Source organism: Rhinatrema bivittatum, chromosome 9, assembly GCF_901001135.1.
Source record: "Rhinatrema bivittatum chromosome 9, aRhiBiv1.1, whole genome shotgun sequence".
NCBI lineage: Eukaryota > Metazoa > Chordata > Amphibia > Gymnophiona > Rhinatrematidae > Rhinatrema > Rhinatrema bivittatum.
This window is the reverse complement of record NC_042623.1, coordinates 259,428,698-259,452,021: the sequence shown is the minus strand read 5'-3', so window position 1 is coordinate 259,452,021 and position 23,324 is coordinate 259,428,698. Positions and strand designations below refer to the sequence as shown.

General features: G+C 44.0%; 1 protein-coding gene across 1 annotated transcript in view; it reads right to left on the bottom strand.

Annotated features, from left to right (window-relative positions):
* SI (sucrase-isomaltase) overlaps positions 1-23,324 on the bottom strand; it is a 350,476-nt gene that overhangs the window by 177,807 nt on the left and 149,345 nt on the right. Inside the window, 4 exon segments of the mRNA XM_029616444.1 lie at positions 7,721-7,805; positions 13,585-13,739; positions 16,788-16,904; positions 17,827-17,998. Coding sequence (XP_029472304.1) covers positions 7,721-7,805; positions 13,585-13,739; positions 16,788-16,904; positions 17,827-17,998 — 529 coding nt within the window.

The window sequence follows — 23,324 nt, the reverse complement described above, 5'->3', positions numbered from 1 at the left end:
GTCAAACACTTGTAGGGACATAAGCCTGGATGGACAGGCTCAGCAATCGAGGTCAAACACTTGTAGGAACATAAGGCCTGGATGGACAGGTACAGCAAACGAGGTCAAACACTTGAAGGATCATAAGGCATGGACAGACAGGCACAGCAATCAAGGTCAAACACTTGTAGGGACATAAGGCCTGGACGGACAGGCACAGCAATCGAGAACAGAGGTGAATCCCATGTAGGGACATAAGGCCTGGATGGACAGGCACAGCAATCGAGGACAGTCAATCCCACCTAGGGACATAAGGCCTGGACGGACAGGCAAATCAATTAAGGTCCAACCCTTGTAGGGACATAAGGCCCGGACGGACAGGCAGAGCATTTGAGGACAGAGGGGGAAGCCTACCTAGGGACATAAGGCCTAGATGGACAGGCACAGCAATCGAGGACAGAGATGAATCCCACATATGGACATAAGGCCTGGACAGACAGGTGCAGCATTCAAGGTCAAACACTTGTAGGAATATAAGGCCTGGAAGGACAGGCACAGCAATTGAGGACAGAGTCAATTCCACCCAAAGACATAAGGCCTGGATGGATAGGCACAGCCATTGAGATCAAACACCTGTAGGAACATAAGGCCTGGATGGACAGGCACAGCAATTGAGGTCAAACACTTGTAGGAGCATAAGCCCTGGATGGACAGGCACAGCAATCGAGGTCAAACACTTGTAGGGACATAAAGCCTGGATGGACAGGCATAGCAATCGAGGACAGAGTCAATCCCACCTAGGGACATAAGGCCTGGACGGACAGGCACAGCAATCGAGGTCAAACACTTGAAGGAACATAAGGCCTGGACAGACAGGCACAGCAATCGAGGTCAAACACTTGTAGGGACATAAGGCCTGGATGGACAGGCACAACAATCGAGGACAGAGGTGAATCCCACGTAGGGACATAAGGCCTGGATGGACAGGCACAGCAATCGAGGTCAAACACTTGTAGGAGCATAAGCCCTGGATGGACAGGCACAGCAATTGAGGTCAAACACTTGTAAGGGCATAAGGCCTGGACGGACAGACACAGCAATCGAGGACAGAGTCAATCCCACCTAGGGACATAAGGCCTGGACGAACAGGCACAGCAATTGAGGTCAAGCAGTATACAAAATGTGACCTCAATTATTAAACACTATTGGCCAATACTATCTACTTCCAGAATATTTGATGTCCCTATCCATTTTTCATTTTGTAGGGTTGAAACTTAAGGGATATTCTGGTTCATTCACACCTTGATGACCAGTTGCAGTCCAATCCTGAACGGCCTTTGGGCCATGCACCCGGTGGGCACTACTCGGTTTGCCCCCTTTCAGCCTCCATGTCTATTTTTTAACATCCCATCTCTCATGTTAAATTCAAACTGGAATTTACCTCCACATGTCAAACCCAGGGAGTCATTTATGTCATTTTATGCCCTTGTTCTAAACTGTATGTGGGGAAAACTTCCCGTCCGAGCCGGACCTGAATCATAGAACACCTCTCCAACATCAGAAATAGTCGGGAGGCGGCATACCTGGTATCTCACTGGATTACGTTAGGCCATGTGAAAGTGAGTTAAGGTTTTTTGTTATCGATGTAGTGCCCTTACCACCCCAGGGCGGTAATTTCTCTGAAATTTTGAATCGCCGTGAACAGAAGTGGATTTTTAAATTGAATAGCTTGGCTCCCCACGGACTGAACTGTGAGATTGAATGGCGTTTCTTTCTTTAATTAATTTCTTTACTTATTCTGCTACCTCGATGCTTTAGTAAATGTGTGGTTAATTTCTTCCTTACTGTATTTTCCACTTATGTTCTCTTATTAGTTGCATGTAAATGTTTAGCGAAAGTATATTAGACTCTGCTTCTTCTGTGTATCTCATATCTGCCCTTCCATTGGTTGTATGTACTGTTTATGTGCATTGATTGGCCAAATGTTTTGTGCCATTTTCTGGTACAAACGCTGAGTCTTGCCGGCACTGCCCGCTCTCCTTGCGAATCAAATGAACGCACAGCGTTGAAAAGGTATGTGTGCTGTAAATTTTAAAATATGTTGTTTAATATTGGATCCTTCTATGAAGAGTCCCCTTTACTATTTTGTTAATGTTTCTTCATGTTATAGATGATGAACCCTGTTTCAAAATCCCTCCCGATGCAGCCGCGTTTGGCGAAACAAGGGTCCGTGTCAGGGAACCCTGCTTAAAACTGTGCCTCTCTAAGCAATGGAGTTGCTGCTAATAAAATAAAAAGTGCATATTTCATGAAACAATTCTGACGTTGTGGGGACCTATTGAATTAACTGCATTTCCCCTGCTGTTGGCTTGAATTGCAGTTTCCTGCTCCTGCATTTGTGCTGTGGATTTCTCCCTTTTTAAAATACACATTATGTGAAATCAGACCACACACAAATGTGCATAGCCTTTTCTTTATGAGAGTAAGCCTTTGAAAATTCACCTTTGATAGTAGAAGTGATGAAGGCCAATACTATACAGAAATTTAAACATGCTTGGGAAAGATACAGAGGGCTGTGGTAGGAAGAAGGTTGTAAGGCATGAGGGTTGAGGGGAGGGAGTATGGGTGTTGGTTTAATAAGGGAATCTATATTCTCATCTACCCCAAATGGTAGGGAATCAGAGGGGAAGACAAGGAAGACTGAATGTGCCAATTGGTCTTTTTCTGCCATTACTATGAAACCAGATGCTAATAAGATATAAAATTATTTTCCATTTGTGTTTATGTATTTACAGAACTATTCACAGGCCTCCACTGGGTATCTGTGATTACCTATGTGTAGGCATGCATGACTCCATTGATTATTTTTATTTTTTTTTTATTTTTTTTTATTTATTAACTTTTTATTTACCGACATTCGGGCAGCACATCATGCCGGTTTACAAAGAACTCAGGTGGGTGATACAATAAAACAATAAAACAAAAACAATGTACAATGAATAAAATAAAAGTAAAACCATAACGATGTAACCTTAGAACAAAATACTATTCCTTACAATAAGGACACATTGACCGATCATGATCAAAAAATAAATTAAGCCGTAGGGGGAATGTTGTTTCTTCTAGGGTATCCATGGGTGGTGCGGGGGAAAGCAGGGGAACATAGGAAGGGGTGGGGAAAATTCGAACAGAGGGGGCTGGGGAGAGATTAGATTTGGTTTGTGTCTGGATAGGCCTGTCGGAAAAGCCATGTTTTGACTCCTTTCTTGAAAGTTTGCAGGGATGTCTCTTGGCGTAGGAGGGTGGGGAGGGAGTTCCAGAGGGTGGGGGCAGCGACGGAGAAGGCTCTCTCTCTGGTGTGAGTAGAATGGGCTGCCTTTAGGGACGGCGTGTGTAGAGTACCTGCATGGGTTGTTCTTGTGGCTCGGTCGGATGAACGGTAACGAGGCATTTCGTCGAGCCAGGTATGATTATGTTTGTGTAGAGAATTGTGAAGGATGGTGAGGGTTTTGTATTGTGAGCGGAAGGAGATGGGTAACCAATGTAGGTCTTTTAGTATGGGGGTGATGTGTTCCCTTTTTTGTGTGCCTGTTATGATTCTGGCCATGGAGTTTTGTAGAATTTGGAGGGGTTTGATGGTGATGGCGGGGAGTCCTAGTAATAGGGAATTGCAATAGTCTAGTTTTGTGAGCATTGTGGTCTGTACGACTGTGCGGAAATCGTGGGTGTGGAGGAGGGGTTTGAGTTTTTTTATGATGTTGAATAGTTGTTGTTGAATGTTAAATAGCTTTTATATACCGATATTCGTTTTCACATCATATCGGTTTACATTACAACAAGTGGATATTGAAAGGAAGTTACATCTGAACTATATTCTCAAAAAAGCATGTTGATCGGTATAACAAAGCCGATGAGAAGGTAGAGGGGTGAGGGGGGAAGGCGGGAGGAGAATGCAGTAAGCGTGAACAAAGTAGAGATAAACAGGTTTAGCATGATATTATAAAAAGAATTACGAGACAATTAATTAAATTAAGGTAAAATTTAAAATTAACAAAGCATGCATAAGATTGAAATTAAAAATTAATATTAGTATACTATATACATGTAAATACAAAGGAGATTGTGGAGGTGAGAGCAAAATATACAATAGGCTAGTTATATGACTATCCTACAGTGGGGGTAAAGAATAAACTTATAAGACAAGAACTATGTACCGGTATGTGAGAGTGGGGAGGGTGTAGGGAAATTTGACATGGAATCGCTGAAAGGAGAGATTCGACATGGATTCGCTGAAAGGAGAAAGGAGGGGTTAGTTGAAGGCTTGTTTGAAGAGCTGTTTTTAATTTTTTTTTAAATTTATGAGTACAAGATTCTATGCGGAGGTCAGGGGGCATGGTGTTCCACATAGAGAGACCTGCAATGGAGAATGCTCTGACCCTGTTATGTTCCGCGGCCGTGGCACGCCACGATCGCGGCCCCCTACCTTGTCTGCGGCGTTCCTTCGCCGCAGGAGCACTGGGGGAGGGCTCTGATCCAGGCCGTCGCTCCCGTGCGGCCTCCGGTGCTGCTCGCTGCAGGGGGAGCCGTCCTGAGCCAGGCCTCCGAAGGCCATAAGCTCACCCATGTGCCTTCTTCTCCCGCCAGTTCTATGCCATCGGCGACAAGGAGCTCTTGGCCATCAAGGTGGCCTTAGAAGAGTGGCGCCCATGGCTGGAAGGAGCGCAACACCAGTTTACAGTCTTCACAGACCATAAAAATTTAGAATACTTGCATCGGGCACCACGGCTCAACCCACGACAAGCCCGATGGGCTCTGTTCTTCACCCGTTTCAATTTTATTCTCCGATACAGACCGGCTAGGAAGAATATTAAGGCCGACGCCCTATCACGGTTACTTGATTCAACGGAAGGTTCTGAGGAACCACAGTACATCATTGAGCCATCCCGTATCCTCCTGTCGGCTACCACAACTATTCCGCCTGGGAAAACTCTGGTCCCGCCACACTTACGGAAACAAGTGCTGGCTTGGGCTCACGATTCACGCTGTTCCAGCCACCCAGGGCAATCCCGCACGCTGCACACCATGTGCCGGTATTACTGGTGGCCAAATGTACATAAGGATGTCCGGGCATATGTAGAGTCCTGCCAGACCTGTGCTTGCCACAAGAGGATCTCCGGTTCGACCCCAGGGTTACTTCAACCATTACCCGCGCCTTCTGAACCGTGGATCTATGTGGCAACTGACTTTGTGGTGGACCTGCCACTATCCAATGGCAACACGGTAATATGGGTGGTAGTCGACCGCTTTAGCAAGATGGCGCACTTCGTGCCTTTGCCAGGATTGCCGTCTGCCCCTCAGCTGGCCCAGCTGTTCATCCATTACATCTTCAGGCTTCATGGCCTACCCAAAGGCATCCTGTCTGATCGAGGGCCTCAATTTACCGCCAAATTCTGGAAGGCTCTTTGCCAGAAGTTCGACGTCACCCTTGATTACACGTCTGCTTACCATCCACAAACCAACGGTCTCGCAGAGAGATCTAATCAGACCTTGAAGTAATTCCTTCGTCTGTATGTTAATGAGAAACAAGATGATTGGGCTAGCCTGCTACCCTGGGCTGAATTTGTGCTAAATTCCCATATCTCTGCAGCTACGGGATCCTCCCCGTTTCAGATAATGTATGGGAAACAGCAATGCCCACCACTGCCTGTCCCCATCCGACAGCTCAACTCTCTGCCGATGAGTTGCATCGTCTGTGGATATCCACACAATGCACCCTGATCAAGGCTGGCCAGGCAGCTAAGAGATATGCTGACCAGCACAGAAGGCCGTACCCGCCTCTCAAGCCGGGCCAAAAGGTTTGGCTAAGCTCACAGTTCATCCGCTTGAAGCTGCCATCATCGCGACTGACCCCGCGATTCATCGGACCATTTTCCATCATCTGGTGGGTAGGTGCGGTCTCGTATCAACTTCGTCTCCCTCCGTCTCTCAAGATTCACAACACGTTCCACATCTCCCTACTGAAGCCTCTGGTATTATCATGGCCTTCCAGCACGCCTCCAACCCTGCAACCTGTTGCTTCTGAAGATGACCTCACCTACCAAATTCGAGAGGTCCTAGATGTGAGGAAACACAGGAAGAAATGGGAGTACCTGATAGCGTGGGAAGGCTTCAGCCCCGAGGAAAACTCCTGGGAACCACTGGCTAATATCCTGGACCGGAATTTGCTGGAGCAATTCCACAAGGACCATCCAGCTAAACCCAGGCCTCCAGGGAGATGCCCTAAAGAGGGGGGTACTGTTGTGTTCCGCAGCCATGACGAGCCATGACCGCGGCCCCCTACCTTATCTGTGGCATTCCTTCACCACAGGAGCCCCGGGGGAGGGCTCTGATCTGGGCCGTCGCTCCCGCGTGGCCTCCGGTGCTGCTCGCTGCAGGGGAAGCTGACCTGCTCCCCCCTCGCGGCGTCCAGCGGCATCTCTCCTCCACGGGGGAAAATCCAAGATGGCCATCGCCATCCATAGGTGCGAGCCCGTGCCTCCTCTACTGATTTAAAGGGACCTGATCCCTTTAACAAGCTTCACCTGTTCCTCAGCAGCCTAAGCAGGGGAAGTATAAAGGGAGACTTCCTCTGCTCATCCAGGGACTTGGCAACGTCCTCCAGCGCTGACTAGTCTGCTTGCTTCGGTGAGTTCCTTGAGCTTGGATTGCTGTTCCTCTTCGTCTTGGTGTTCCCGGTTCCTGACTTCGGATTGGCTTACGGTGATTCTCTGGTATACGACTTTGGATTGGCAAGCGGTGATTCTCTGGTGTGTGACCGGACTGGTGAGCGACGATCCTCTGGCACTCGACATAGGACTCCTTCAAGACTACCGTCTCCAAGGGCCCACCTAAGTCCCAGCGGCCCGGGTCCCTACGGGCTCCTCCCAGGGGGACCGCGGGCTTCCAGGGCGAAGTTCCAGTCAGCCCTTGCACCGACACCTGACCTCTCAAAGGTCCACTTAAGTCCCAGCGGTCTGGGTCCCTACGGGCTCCTCCTGGGGGAACCACAGACTTCCAGGGGTGAAGACACAGCTCCTCTTCTCGTCTCTTCATCCTCCTCCGCAGTTGCCTCAGTCTCCAGTGCCAAGGGTCAGCTGGTCCCGTCTTCTGCTCTGCCTCGCCACCCAACGAGAGAACCTACGGATCCTCTGAAAGGTATACCATCCTCCCGTCGGCCAAGGGTTCACAAGCCTGAGCTTAACAGTCCCTTGTAGAGGAGAGGTGTGTGAGTTTAGGAGAGGGTATATGTAGGGTTCCTTGGTAAGCTGATCTGGTGGGTCTGTTAGATGTATGAAGGCAGAGAGAGTTGTGTAGTCATTGTATACTATCGTTGACTAGTGTTTTATGTATGATTATAACAGGTTTTATATATGATTATAACAGGTTTGCGCACAACTACCGGCTCTTGTAGTATGGCACTATGACTGTAAATGTATTGAATCTCACATCTTTTTAATTAATATATTTTTACTATTTGTTGTTTTAATGATTGTTTTGATTGTTTTATGTTTTATTCTATTGTTTGCCGAGCACAATTTTATTCTAGATGGACAATAAATATATGTATAAATAAATAAATATACTTGCTCGTGTAGTTCATTACTTAATTTAAGAAAAAATCTTTTCCCCTTTATTAGCTTCCAAAGCATATAAAACAAAAAAGCACAAAGGTAATGCTAGGTATAATACTGTTTCAACCTACTGGATCTAGCACAGGCGTAATAAGAAGTCCAGGACCCCACAGGAACTGTCGATCCACATCCCATGTTGTTTCATTTGAATAGAACCTAAACGAAAATGAATATAATTGTTCAATGTGGTTTCTATTTTTCTGTTAATGTTTTATATCATTCTTAAAGTTTCAAGATTTAAATTATTATGGCATGCCAAAATTCAAGTCCTTAATAACAAAATATCTGTACTTTCAATAAAAACAGAGCATATTGTTTTGAACAGGTTTGCCTTCAATGGTGTCCTTGCCTTTTTTCAGTTTGAGAGTTGGGACATTCTAGAATTAAGAACATAAAGCTTGGCATACTGGGTCCATCAAGCCCAGTTTTCTGTTTCCAACAGTGGCCAATCCAGGTTGCAAGTACCTGGTAGAATCCCAAGGGTTAGACAGATACCATGCTGCTTATCCCAGAGATAACAAGTGGATTTCTGCAAGTTTATGGACTTTTCCTCCAGGATCTTGTCCACACCTTTTCTGAATGCAGCTACACTAATATCTTTCACCACATCCTCTAGCAATGAAGTCCAGAATTATATGTTGATTAAAAAATATTTTCTCTTATTAGTTTTAAGTGTATCAACTAGTAACTTCATTGTGGGTCCTCTGGTCTTTGTTCTTTTTGAAAGAGAATACAACTTATTAAAGTTTACTCCTTCCACTCCACTCATCTTATAGACCTCTAACATATCATATCATATCTCCCCTCAGCCGTCTCTTCTTAAAGAGAGTGGAGGGAGGAAGTTAGGTGTGATAGACGTATAGATGTATAGATCCTGACCTATACATGTGCGCACAATTAAAAGCAGCAGTAAAATCTGCAGTCTTCAAATTGTGCCATGTGCAAAAACGTAAGCCTTTTTTTAGACCACATGATTTCCGCACTGTTCAGTAAGCATTAGTTTTAAATAGCCTAGATTACTATAATGTAATATGCACCAGACTACCAGCGATCACATTTAAGATCCTCCAGTTGGCTCAGTAGGAGGCCGTGCATGTGCTGTCAGGTACAAGACTTAGAGATCATATTACCCCTATCTTAAGAGACTGTAAATCCATTGGCTACAAATCCTGTGGAGAATTTAATTAAAGCTAGCAATAATGAGTCACAAAGAGCATAGTGATGGTCGATCTTATTTCAATCTAAGGATTTATAAACACCTTAGGTGTTACGGTCCCGGTCGCGATGGTCGCGACCCGGCCCTTACCTCTTTGGTCCCATTCCATCTCCGAGAGCCTGCGGCCTGTTTCGCGGCATCCCCACGGGGGGGGGGGGGGGGACACGCCGCTGAGAAACCCTTCCTGGACGCCGTCTCCCTAGGTGCACGCGCGCGCGCAGGAGCCGCGCTTATGAAGGCCTTTTCCCGCCACTGAAGGCTCCGCCTTACCCCTGACGTCAGACGCTGCGGCCTATGTAAGGCTGCCGCGGAGCCCAGGACTTTGCCTTGCAACGGGGTTCCTTGCGGTTCTCAGTTGCTCCGAGCCCCGGAGCGTGCTATTGCGTTAGCAGCTCTGTTCCTGCCTACGACTTGCAACGTTTCTGTGTCCAAGTACTATCTTTGCTTTTGCCTGGTTCCAGTAACTTGTTCTGCTTCAGTTCCAGCTTGGTTCCAGCACCTCTCCTGCTTCAGTCCCTGCCTGGTTCCAGTAACCTGTCCTGCTTTAGTTCCAGCTTGGTTCCAGTACCTCTCCTGCTTCAGTGCCTGCCTGGTTCCAGCAACCTGTCCTGCTTCAGTTCCAGTTTGGATCCAGTACCTGTCCTGCTTCAGTTCCTGCCTGACTCTGGATCCCTGCCCACCTGCTTCAGTTCCAGCTTCCGTGATCTCCTAAGTCCCAGCGGCCGGGCTCCTACGGGCTCCTCCCGGGGGAGCTTCGGCTTCCAGGGTGAATCCCCTAAGTCCCAAGCGGCTGGGCTCCTACGGGCTCCTCCCGGAGGAGCATCAGCTGCCTGGGTGAAGCTCACCATCCATCGCCTGCCTGGTATCGGCCACCCGGCCTGCCCTCTAGCAGAGACTATAGTCCATCTCTCTCCAGTCTCCCGCAGGCCGGCCCAAGGGTCCACCAAAACAGCTTATCCTCAACATTAGGCTCTTAGATCGGCTGGCTGCAACTTTCTTGTAGTGCTTTCTATGCGATTGGTTCACCTAATGGCAATTCCATGCCAGAATTTTTGCCGTAGCTGGTCCAACATTCTGGAATACTTTACCAGACAAACTGCAAGCTATGGTCTGTAGTCAAACCTTCAGGAAGTAGACAATATCCTTTCTGATCAAGCAAGTTTTTGGGCTATGTGAATAATGTTGCATGCCTATAGTTGTTAGGGCCATGCAGGAGAACTTCATTTAGGGAAAACCAGACACATGTTAAATATAATGAGCAGTAAACATAGTTGAAGAATATGAATGAGTAAATATTGGGCAGTAGGTCTTCTTCAAAAGGATGACTGGTTTTATAAATCAAGGGATTTGGAACTGATCCTTGTATAGTTGATATCTGTAAAATTGTCTATAATGAATGCTCTTTAGGTGTCCCTCTTTGAATTGTAGACTCTTCGAGTAATACTTTTTTTTTTGCATAAATAAAATTTAAAAATTGATTTTACTTAATCAATCACAATGTATCGATATTGAACTATAAAAATTAAGCTTTACTAGTCGCTAATTACTAGGGCCCCAATATTGAAAACATGCTGAAAGTTACTTAGCTGGATATCTGGCTATGTTCAGCAGACACTACTTAGCTGAATAATGCCTTATCTGGCTGTGAGTGGGCAGGGAGAGTAACTTAGCCAGATAACTAGCAATATTCAAACTTATCCGGTTAAGCTAACCAGATAAGTTAGAGACATGTTCCATAGCAGGTCTAAACTTAGCTGAATAAGGCTTATTTGGCTGTTACGAGCACGCGCGGTCGTCTCGAGCTGGTGGTGAGCCCTTGGGCCACGGCAGGACTCAAGGAGGAGCCCCAAGCCACACCGTGGTAGGTGAGCTGGGCAGGCATGGTGAGCCAGGCGGGTACAGAAGCAGGGAGTCCGACCCTCAGCCGGACCTGCACGCCCATGGTAGCCAACACTGGAAAGTTGACTGATGAACGGTTCTCCGACTGTTCCCGGCCCTTTCGGACCTGCCGCAGGGAACGGCAATGGGCAGCAGGCCGGACAGAGGCGAGGGCAGACAGAGTCCTTACAAAGAAGACGTCAGACGGGGCTGAAGCAGACATCTAAGACAGGCTGAAGCAAGACGTTGAAGAGGAGGGCTGGAAGGAAACATGGCACTATCCATCAGGGCGCCCTACTCAGCTCACCCGTGGGACTGAGTCGCGGACCACCCCGACCCAGACACGCCCTACACAGCCCAGGAAGGCTGGTCGCGGACCACGCTGAGAAGGAGGGTGCAGGGAAGACAAAGCGGAAGATCCAGGTGAACAGGAACTCCGATGCTGGGATACTGACATCCGAAGCCCTTTCGGCTGGCAGGCAGGGAAGCTCAAGAGCCCGTGGGACGAATCCCTCCTGTTGGCCACTCCAGGGCCCAACAGGACAGAAGGCTCAGGAACCAGACGAGGACGTAGGGCAGAAGCGAGCGGAACTGGATCAGGACATCAGGAACACATCAAGGCAGACATCAGGAACATCAGGAAGCAAACATCCGGACAGAGACAGGACAAGGAGCCATCAATACAAGGCAGACCACGGTGGACCTGGATCGGCAAGGTTACAGACGACTGTAGAACCCGATCCGCAGGCCAGTTACAAAAGAAAAGGAAGTCCTTATATACTGGAGGTAGAAGGCAAGTCCCTGGGAGGAGCTTGCCAGGACCGCCCACCGCTGGCCCTATAAATAAGGAGGAGAGCTGCGGGCCGGCCCCTAGGAGAAGGGCGTCGCCAGACAGGAAGTCCAAACGCTGGCAAGCAAGCCACAGGCACAGCTAGGCCTCTCAGGCCCTGGAGCAAGTCCCGGATGGTGCACAGGAGAGGCCCTGGCTTTGAAGCGGCCTCCGGGAGGAAGGTAAGAGACCACCTGTAGCGCAGCAACAGGGGGGATCGCAACATGGCTAAGTAGCAGCAAATATCCCATGTAAGTTAGTCAGATGTTTTATCTGGCTAACTTTATTTAGTTGGCTATGTCTTAATACTGACCTCCTGATTATTATAATGCAGATTTATAGCAGCCATAATGGATTGTTTCTAGGTTCTAATGTCTTATATTGATCCCATAAAAATGATATTGTAGTAATAAGCTTCTGAGACTTCATAGGTTACTTAGATGACATGCTGGGTCAGACCAATAATCCTTCAAGCCCACCATCCTATCACCAACAGTGACCAATCTGGACCACTAGAAAGCAGCCAGCAGATTCAAATAGGGAGACCCATTTCCTCTTGATCACTCCCATAAGCAAGAGGTGACAATCCATAAATCTACCTTGCTAATAATTGTTAATGAATCTGTTTTTAAGAAATGTGTCCAAACTTTTATTAATCCATAAAAGCCAAATAGGGATATCCCTTTCCAGTTGCTTAACTTTTCTCAGCACAATTTTATCGGGCTGGTGGTTGATTGTTCTTCATTTGACCTTTCTAAATGTATGGAATACATATCTAGGCTTCCAACATAGTATTTTTAAACAATTTCTTTGTCTCATTCAAAAGTCAAACTCCTGTAGTTTCTAACCTCATATTATCATACTCTCCCTTTTTATAAATAATGCTACTATAGTAATTTTACTTATTATTCTTCCTTCAATGATTATGTCAAATTTTATGTTATGAGCACTATTGCCAAGCAGCTCCAACACTGTTTGTCCTTGCACCACATCCTGTGTTCCACTGGGAGTTAGAGCTAAAATATCTCCCTGTTTCATCTGTTTCAGAACCAGCTGCTTCATGAAACCATCATTAGTGGTAACTAGAAACTTAACTTCCCTGGCTTGCCCTGCTGGAGACATTCATCCATTCAAATATTGGGGTAATTAAGATCTCCAATTATTATTGTGTTCCCAATTTATTAGTCTGTATAATTTCTGTTAGCATGCATATAAGTTCAAACTTCTTTACAATCATGCTCCCAGGAATACCTCTATTCTATCCAGGTAAATGTATGAGCATACATGATACATGTGCTTAACTTTTACCTGCATATTGGGTGGGCAATTTTGTAAAAGGCCATTTCTGCATGCATCACACAGTTTTACCCTCAGAAGTCCCTTTCAATATTACTTCCCCATGCATGTCTAATAAATTTGTTTTGCAGACACTGGACCAAATGCATTATGGATTGATTACAGAACTGTTTATAAATATAGCTTATGAAAACTAGGCATTATTTAATTCACAAGGATCTATATAAAAACTAAAAACTGCAGTACTGTTGAAGAAAGTGGGTGCTACCATCATTTCAGAGCCCCCATCAGGCTCTCAGTCTTGCAAAATAAAAATTTCCGATTTTCATAGGCAACTATATACTTTGGAAATAAACTATTTCCACTGACCTAGAAAGCAAATTCATATGCTGTGCACAGTAATCCTTCATTGTAAGCTTGGTTTTGAAAGACATATTTTGTATGGTATGGAGAATGGATTACTGTAGTGCGCACCAGCAATAGATTTTCTGGTCGGTTAGAAGCCACAGTATAGATGTTTTGCATTTTAAACACTGTAGTACAAGGAATTAACACTATATTTCATGCCAATAGAAATCTATTAGCAAATCTTCTTAAACATGTGTGCATCTATGAAGTTCTCCCCATTACATTCTCTTCACTAAAATATTTAAAAGAATGCAGACTTCTCTTCAAAGTAAACGAGTTTTCTTTTTTCTTTTATTCTTTCGACTTACTCATGCATTACTGGTCTTACGACTGTGTCTCCTCTGGTGTGAGCATGGTAGAAGAGAGTGTAGAGGTAAGGCAATAATGTGTAACGAATGTTCAAGTAGTGCTTGGATGTGTTCACCAAAAGAGAATCAGCTCCAAAGGATGCTGGGTCCTGAGACTAAAAACAAAATTGAAACAATTACTGTGATAATAGCAATCATTCTCTCTCTCTCTCTCTCTCTATATATATATATACACACACACCTCTCTCTTTCTCTCTCCCCCTCTGTCTCTTTTTCTCTCCCTCTTCCTCTCTCTATATATGTATATGTTTAGAGAAAGGGAGCTTGATAGAGAGATGTAAATTGATCCAACATAAAGCATACATATCTACATCAAGAACATGCTTGATTGGATGAATTTTTTGATCCCAAGATAAAAATCAGGGACTTAAATTTGAAAGATGTGGTACAAAAATACCTGTACGGTGCCTTCCCTCACCCACCCTCCAAATTGTATTCTTCATTATTCAAAAGGAAATCTATTTTTAAACTAATGTTTACTATTTCAGGGAAAAATATGGGCTAAGAAAGCAGTATTTAGCCTCACAGTAATGATGCGTTTATATAAATCTCAAGCTCATTAAAGGACTGATGTTTTAATTCATACAGTTATTTCATAAGTGCGGCTTCGTGGAGAAAAACAGCAGGAAATGCTCTGAAACATATAAAAATGCTGACATTTAGGGGATTTGTGCATTTTTCTGCATAAAGCCTTGTTTGTGAAAAATTTGCAAGTATGCTGCCTTGAAGGTAGTAAACTTCAATGGGTAATCTGACACACATGAAAGTTCATTTAAAATTCATGATTAATGAACTTCTGAGATGAAAACTCATGCGAAACAGCTCATTAATAATGAATTTTGTGAAAAATGGTTTGCAAAACCTTCTGAAGGTAATTTTTTTAAAAACTTCATGCAGCCTCATTTATGCCCATGCATGGCTGCAGAGAGATCTACTACAGTATTTGATAACCTACACGTATAGGGTACATATAGGTAATAAAATACTTATGTCTACCCCCCAATATACATGTGCATTTTTGGTTATACACAAATACCTGCAATGCATTAAAAACATATACTTTTCCTATTTATTTAATAAACATATGCTTGGATATTTTATGCATGATAAAAACTAACTTGCTTGCGTTAACTCTGATTTATACATTGAAGTCAGTAGGGTCAATATTCAAAGCTGGCCATTTAAGTAACTTATGGGGTCATTTTCCAATGGTATCACTCGTGAAAAGGGACTTATCGCACGCGAAAAGTCCCTTTTCCCGTGTGATAGCTAAATCGGGGTGGAGTCCGCACCAGAAGGGGAGGAGTTGGGGTGGCATCGGGGCGGACTCCGCGATGACTTCGCTGGCGGCGATAAGGTAGGCCATTTTATCTCCACCAGTAGCGCGCTCAATAGCTCCACCTTTCACGGTGGCGCTATTGGGTGTGAAAGCCGGCAGCGATAACATCACGGTGGTGCGATCGCTGCCGGCTTTTGCAGGCCTGCCCCCTGCTTTGCCGCCCCCCCATTCACCCAGTTCTTCTCCAGATCATTCAGACCCTACTTGTTCTTCCCCCAGGTCATCCAGACCTCCCACCCAATCAATAGTAGACAACAGATGAGATTAATATCAAGTACACTAGGTAATTATTAAGTGTGAAGTTGCACAAATTAGTTGCCAGATGTACTCATGTAAGTATCTTTTAAATAGGAACTTATTGGGTCGATTTTAAGACTCACGCACCGAGCGTCCATATATGTGCGGTTCCTGGCATGCGCACATGGATGTGCCGATTTTATAACATGCACGTGTCTCCACGCGCAAGTTAGAAAATACGTCTGCATACACATGTGCGCCGGATTTTAACATCCGTGCGCGCAGATGTGATTGGCCTTTGACTCAAGCACGTGGGGGGATTTTCTAATTATGTGTGGTGATGTGATCACCCTTTTTCCCAGTTCCCGCCCAGTCCGCTCCACTTAAGGAGTGGACTGGGAGGGAACTTCTTTAATCCTAACCCTATCCTTCATCCCTCTTCCCTTCTCCTCCCTGACTCATAACCTTACTCTACCTAGCCCCAATTTTTCTATTTTTATACTTACTACTCCTTGGGAGCAGATGTAAATGCGTAATTCCCTAGGATAGTGTCTAATGTTACATAGCCCCCATAATTCACACACTCAGGGCTTTTAAATTTTACTTGTAAGTGTGTAAGTCTTGGCCCCATCTCTGAACAACCATAGTCCACCCCTTATTTGCTTGTTTTAATGTGCATGCAAACCCAGAAATGCATGTGTACTTTTTATGTTTATAAAATAGCATGCACAGAAGTACAATCTACTTGTATGTGTATATGCAACTTTTATGTTCATAACTCCGTTGAAAAATAACTTTTCTGTGTTTATCATATTCTATTTTGGATGCATGTTGTAGAGAACAAATCTCTATGTGTGACTCTTATAGTCCTGTGATACAAATGCATGCATTTCATCTACTGACTTGGTTTCCTGTTCCATCTTCATGCAGCTCAACAGGAGAGAAAAATCTCATCATTTGTTTTTCCTTATATCTTTATATATGAGGGGATTCTATATGAAGGCTTAGTGGTCAGTGAACTGCATGTCTCATGTTTTAGGGAGAAGGGGGGTAACCCCTGCCCATGATGCATTTATGCAGATTGATGCAATGCTGGGAACCTCCCTGTCTAGGCCCAAAGGCTGTCCCTATGCTGCAAGAATGGCTGGCAGTCAAAATACAAGCTTAGTGAGACCAAACTGCTGAACTGAAAGGCATAACAGTTTGTTAAGAGAGTGATCATTCTTCTGGCTGGTACATTGGCATTGCCACAATATCATTAGCATTCATATTGCTTCCCGGTTTTATTACTAATAACTATACAGTAATATGTTTCTGCATAGATACTTCTTGCATTGTAATAAATTAATTTAACGATAGTTTATGCAAATTAGGGTTATAATAAAGGTGCTTCTCATTCCTTCCCCTTATTCTGTGTGCCTGAAGTTTCTACATCCTAAAATGTTATGAGAGGGTAAAGCAGAGTGGTTGGGATGAAAGATCAGCTTTGATTTGGGACCACCATAGGTTACAAACTGCAGAGCCTGACTGCCTTAAGATGTTTGGAAACTTGTTCTTTCAGACTTACCTTATATCCTTCCGCATTGTGGTTTCTAGAAAAAGGATAAAAAGCTCCAACTTGCATCCATCGCCTACAAAGTTCTTCTGAGACATTATCAAAAAATCCACATATATCTGCACCAATCTGAAAAATAAATTATTCTTAATTTTAAATCCATATATGATATTGCAGAAAGATAGATATTGCAATTCTTTTAAGCTCACTTTCTATTTAAAGAGTGGTTTGTGTGTAGCTCATTTGAATTTACATAGTACTTTAAAATGGCTTTGAAGAACATTTTCCCCTTAGTCTGACACTCCTTGCACTCACAACTACACACCCTACTGCCTGTATTTCTTATATCTGCATTTTAGAAGAGCTTTTCTCAGAAAGATAAAATAGTCCTTGTCTTCAATTAAATTCTGCCTAATAGCCCACTATTTCAGATTTAAATCTTAAATCTGATTCTCCCCATTCATTGCCTTGTTGATTTTAAACCAAAGCCACTAATTTGTCTAATCTGTTTGTTTGCCTGGATGCAAGCATCACAGAGCAGAGATTCTATATCTGTACAGTAGTGCATACATCTAGTAATGCTACCGAAAACCTAATTAGCAGTAGTAGTATACTGCAAAATAGATTCACATGCAGGTGGTTTATACATAGAATATGCCAATGATTTGTCTGCATACACAATACCAAATATTTAATACCAATCTTAAATGAAACATTACAGTAAGATTAAGGTAGTAGATTACTAAGCTTTTATTTTTTAATGTCCAAATCAAAAAATAAAATGTAATGAGGTATATTGCATGAGCATACATCTTGAAATAGTATATGTGTGTGTCTGTAGTTCTACTTACATCATCTGTAATTTCCCCTATTATAAATCAGGAAAATGCTGTAGCAATCAATAGTGTACTTTAAAATATATTAAGGAAATAACAAAAGATGATGTCATAGAGAGGGGACATATTGATAATAGGAAACATGCATAAAATCCATTTCCCTGGGTCTGAGCATGGATATTTGACTTGTAGGGTTATTAAGCAAATGTGCTTACGTAAGGGATGCCAAAGAGATTGAATTCCAGCATTCCTGGTATAGCCCATTTAATATCATTCCAGTTGGCCGCATTATCACCAAGCCAATGACCTGCATATTTCCCAGATCCAGCAAAGGTAGAACGAGAGAAAATGAGACTTCTTTTATCTTGGAAAACTGCTTTAATGGCTCTAAAAGTAAAGTGCATGTAATATGTTATTTTTTCCATAGAAGCAAGCATTATTTCATATTCACAGGTCTGTTATATTTTGTAATAAATGTATCTGTTCATAAGGCAGTCCTCATATAAATAAAAAGAAAACAAATCTTAAAATTACTCAATGAACACCCTCTCGCTACTTAACCCTACTTAACCCTACCCCCTTTTCAATTAATTCTTCACCGCCAACTCCAATCTCCCAGCCCATCCCATCCCATACCCCATGCATACCTGGTGGCCCAATGGAGCCAGAGTGTCTCCTAGGCTCTGGGCTCATTGCCATCTCCATTCAAAATGGTGCCAGCTGGCTATGACACAAGTTATACCCCATGATGTCATTACAGATCCCCATGGTAGGCCTATTTTGGGGGTTTTCAATTAGAACCAAAAAACCCAATTTCCACATCAGGGGTGTTTTATCAGTCTTTTCGATTCTAACCAAAAATTGGATTTTAGATGTTTATAAATTCTTAATTTAGACATTTATTTCCTGCTAATTAGGGGGTTCTTTGGGGATACCAAAACTTGGTAACATTGTCTGCCTGATGCGAAGGTGGCAGACCTCACTGTCACCTAGATAGGATTTTGAACAGTGCTGGGGAGGGGTCGGCTGATGTGGTACATGTGGGCACCAACGACTTAGGAAAATGTGGGAGGGAGATTCTGGAAGCCAAATTTAGAATTTCAGGTAGAAAGTTGAAATCCAGAACCTCCATGGACGCATTCTCTGAAATGCTCCCTGTGCCACATGCAGGTCCCTAGAGGCAGGCAGAGCTCCAGAGTCTCATTGTATAGATGAGGCAATGGTGTAGGTAAGAGGGATTCAGTTTTGTAAGCAACTGTGCAACCTTTTGGGGAAGAGGGAAACTTTTTTGAAAGGATGGGCTCCACCTTAACCAGAGTGGAACTAGGCTGCTGGTACTAACTTTTAAAAAGGAGATAGAGCAGCTTTTAAACTAGAACAAGGGGGAAAGCCGACAGTCACTCAGCACTGCATGATTCAGAGGAAGGTATCTTTGAAGGATACTAATCAAACAGAATAGGTCATCCCAACAGAGAGGTTCTAATAAAAGAAAAAGTAGTATATGTGCCTATATGTAAAGAATCACCTGAGATAAAGGATTCCAAATTATCCATATCAACTGAAATGCAGGTTGTTAATAGAATCAAAAAACACATTTTGAAATGTATGCATGCTAATGCCAGAAGTCTAAAAAGTAAGAAGCGAGAGTTAGAGTGTATAGCAGTGAAGGATGAGATAGCAGGGATGTGCAGAGGGATGCCATATGTTGCATTCGGGATTCGTATTCGTCGGGGGGCAGATACGTTGCATTCGGCAAGGGGGCCTCCCGATACGTTCTATACGTCAATTCCTATTCGTTTCCCCGCTAAAATTAAATTAACTACAACCCCCCATCCTCCTGAATCCTCCAAGACTTACCAAAACTCCCTGGTGGTCCAGCGGGGGGTCCGGGAGCCATCCCCTGCATTCACACCCTCTGCTGCCGGTTTCAAAATGGCGCCAATAGCCTTTGACCTACTATGTCACAGGGGCTACCGTGCCATTGGTCAGCCCCTGTCACATGGCCATCGGTTTCTTCTTGTGCTCCTACCATGTGACTGGGGCTGACTAATGGCACCGGTAGCCCCTGTGACATAGTAAAGGCAAAGGCTATCGGCGCCATTTTGATTACTGGCAGCCGACGGCCTGAGTGCAGGAGATTGCTCTTGGACCCCTGCTGGATAACCAGGGCCTTTTGGCAAGTCTTGGGGGACCCTCATGACCCCCACAAGACTTGCCAAAAGTCCAGCGGGGGTCCGGGAGCAACCTCCTGCACTCCGGCCGTCGGTTGCCAGTATTCAAAATGGCGCTGATAGCCTTTGCCCCTAGACATAGTGAGGGGCCAGAGTGCCGATAGCCTTTGCCAGTATTCAAAATGGCGCCGATAGCCTCTGCCCTTACTATGTCACAGGGGCTACCAGTGCCATTGATCAGCCCCTGTCACATGGTAGGAGCACAAGATGGTGCCGATGGCCATGTGACAGGGGCTGACCAATGGCACCGGTAGCCCCTGTGACATAGAAGGTCAGAGACTATCGGCACCATTTTGAAACTTGTAGCCAGGGTGTGAGTGCAGGGGATGGCTCCCGGACCCCCCAGCTGGATCACCAGGGAGTTCTGCTAAGTCTTGGGGGGGGGGTCAGGAGGGTGGGGGGTTTGTTTAAATTGGCTCCTAGGCAGCCAAATAATTCATGGGGAAGCGCGATACATTTGGCTTCCCCATGAATACAACGAATAAGGCCCTATACATTCCGGATTCCCAATTCGTAGGGAACGAATGCACACCCTTATGAGATAGACATAATTGGCAGGAGGGTAACCAATGGGACAGTGCTATATCTGGTGCAAAGTTATTGCAGTGATAGGGAGAATCAACTTGGTGGGGGTGTGGCACTTTATGTCCAGGAGGGCATAGTCCAACAGGATAAAGATCATACAAGAGATTAAATGCATAGTAGAATCTCTATATGGGTAGAAATCCCATGTATGTTGGGTATGACTGTCGTGATAGGAGTATACTACTGTTCAGCTGGCCAAAATGATGAGACAGATGATGAAATGCTAAGAGAAATTAGGGAACTAACCAATTTGGCAGTGCAGTAATAATGGGAGATTTCAATTATCACAATATTGACTGGGTAAATGTAACATCAGGACTTGATAGATATGTAAAGTTCCTGGATGGAATAAACAACTGCTTCATGGAGCAGTTGGTTCAGGAACTGACAAGAAAGGGAGCTATTTTACATCTAATTCTTATGGAACATAAAATTTGATGAGAGAGGTAACTGTGGTGGGACCACTTGGAAATATTGATCATAACATGATCAATATTTGAACTAATGACTAAAAGGGGGGGGGGGGGGGCAATATATAAATCTATAGCCCCAATACTAAATTTTCAAAAGGGAAACTGATAAAATTAGGAAAAATAGGAAAAACTGAAAGGTGCAGCTGCAAAGGTTAAGATGTCCAACAGCTGTGGATTTTGTTTAAAAATACCATCTTAGAAGTGCAGACCAGCTGTATTCCACACATTAAGAAAGGTGGAAGGAAGCCAAATGATTACTGGCATGGTTAAAAGGTGAGGTGAAAGAGTTTATTATTTTAGCTAAAAAATATCCTTCAAAAATTGAAAGAAGGCTCTATCTGAAGAAAATAGAAAAAAGATAAGTATTGTCAAATTAAATGAAAGACATTGATAAGCAGACTAAGAGAGAATTTGAAATGAAGTTGGCTGTAGAAGCAAAAACTCAAAAACGTTTTAGAATATATCCAAAGCAGGAAATCTACTAGGAAGTTGGTTGAACCATAAGATAAATCAAAGAGTTTTAAAGGGGCTCTTGGGGAAGATAATGCCATTGCAGAAAGACTAAATGAATTCTTTACTTCTGTGTTTACTAATGAGGATATTGGGGAGATACCGGTTCTGGAGATAGTTTTCAAGGGTAATGAGTCAGATTGACTGAACCAAATCATGGTGAACCAGGAAGATGTAGTAGGTGAGCCAGGAAGATGAAGTTTGTAGACTGACAAACTAAAAAATAGGTAATCACCTGGACCTGATGATGTGTATCCCAGAGTTCTGAAGGAACTAAAAATATTAAATTTCAAATCTATTAATTTGTAACCTATCATTAAAATCATCCATTGTACCTGAAGACTAGAGGGTAACCAATGGAATCCCAATATTTATAAAGGACTCCACGGTGATCCAGGAAACTGTAGCCTGGTGAGCCTGACTTCAGAGCCAGGAGAAATAGTGGAAACTATTCTAAAGATCAAAATTGCAGAGCATATAGAAAGACATGGTTTAATGGAAAACAGCCTGCATGGATTTACCCAAAGGAAGTATTGCCTCACAAATCGAGTTTAGGAGGTCGTTCCCGGACCCCCGCTGGACTTTTGGCAAGTCTTGTGGGGGTCAGGAGGCCCCCCCAAGCTGGCCAAAAGTCCCTGGGGGTCCAGCGGGGGTCCGGGAGCGATCTCCTGGACGCATGACGTCGGGAGCTAGGAATCAAAATGGCGCCGGCGCTACCTTTGCCCTGTCACATGATAAGGGCAAAGGGCCACCGGCGCCATTTCTCTTCATAGCAGCCGTGGGCAGAGAGCGGGACATCGCGCCGGGATCATCGCACCGGGACCCCAGGTCATTTAAAACATTTTGGGGGGGTTCGGGAGGGTGGGGGTTTGTTTTAAAGGTTCGGGGTGGGTGTTAGGGTTTTTTTGGTGTGCCGGTTTTCCCACCCCCTATTTAACGATATAATACAAATGCCCCTGACGATAAATCATGGGCATTTGTATTGTATCGTGCACTCTAACGATTTTGGACGATTTTAAAATTATCTGACGATAATTTTAATCGTTCAAAAACGAGTCACTTCCCTAGTGCAGATTGGCCAGCGTCTGACCAATTTATTTATGTGAAAAAGTCAATGACACAGTCCTCCTGTATTAATTATCTATGAGTAACTGATTCATCCACCAAGTTATTAGTGTACATTAAGGGAGGGAAGTTGTTTGCAATGAAATAGGAAATACAGACAATATTTCCTATTTCATTGTATTTGAGGAAAAACAAAAAAAGTGGAAAAAAATATGAAATTTTGTGATCATAAGAACATAAAATATGCCATACTGGCCTGGGTCAGACTAAGGGTCCATCAAACCCAATATCCTGTATCCAACAGTGGCCAATCTAAGTCACAAGTACTTGGCAAGTACCCAAACATTAGATAGATCACAAGCTACTATTGCTTGTTAATAAATGTCATAGCAGTTCATGGATTTATCCTCTAGGAATTTATCCAAACCTTTTTTAAACACAGTTGCACTAACTGCTGTAACCACATCCTCTGGCAGTGAATTCCAGAGTGTACTATGCGCTGAGTGAAAAAGAATTTTCTTTGATTTGTTTTAAATGAACTACTTGCTAATTTCATGGCGTGCTCCCTGGTCCTTCTATTATCTGAGAGAGAAAATAACCGATTTACATTAACTTGTTCAAGTCTTTCATGATTTTGTAGACTTTAATCATATCCCCCCTCAGTCGTCTCTTCTCCAAACTGAACATCCAGAACTTCCTTAGCCTTTCCTCATAGGGCAGCCGTTCCATGCCCCTTATCATTTTGGTCACCCTTTTCTGCACTTTCTCCAGTGCAGCTATATCCTTTTTGAGATGTAGTGACCAGAAGTGCACACAGTATTTAAGGTGCGGTCTCACTATGGAGTGATA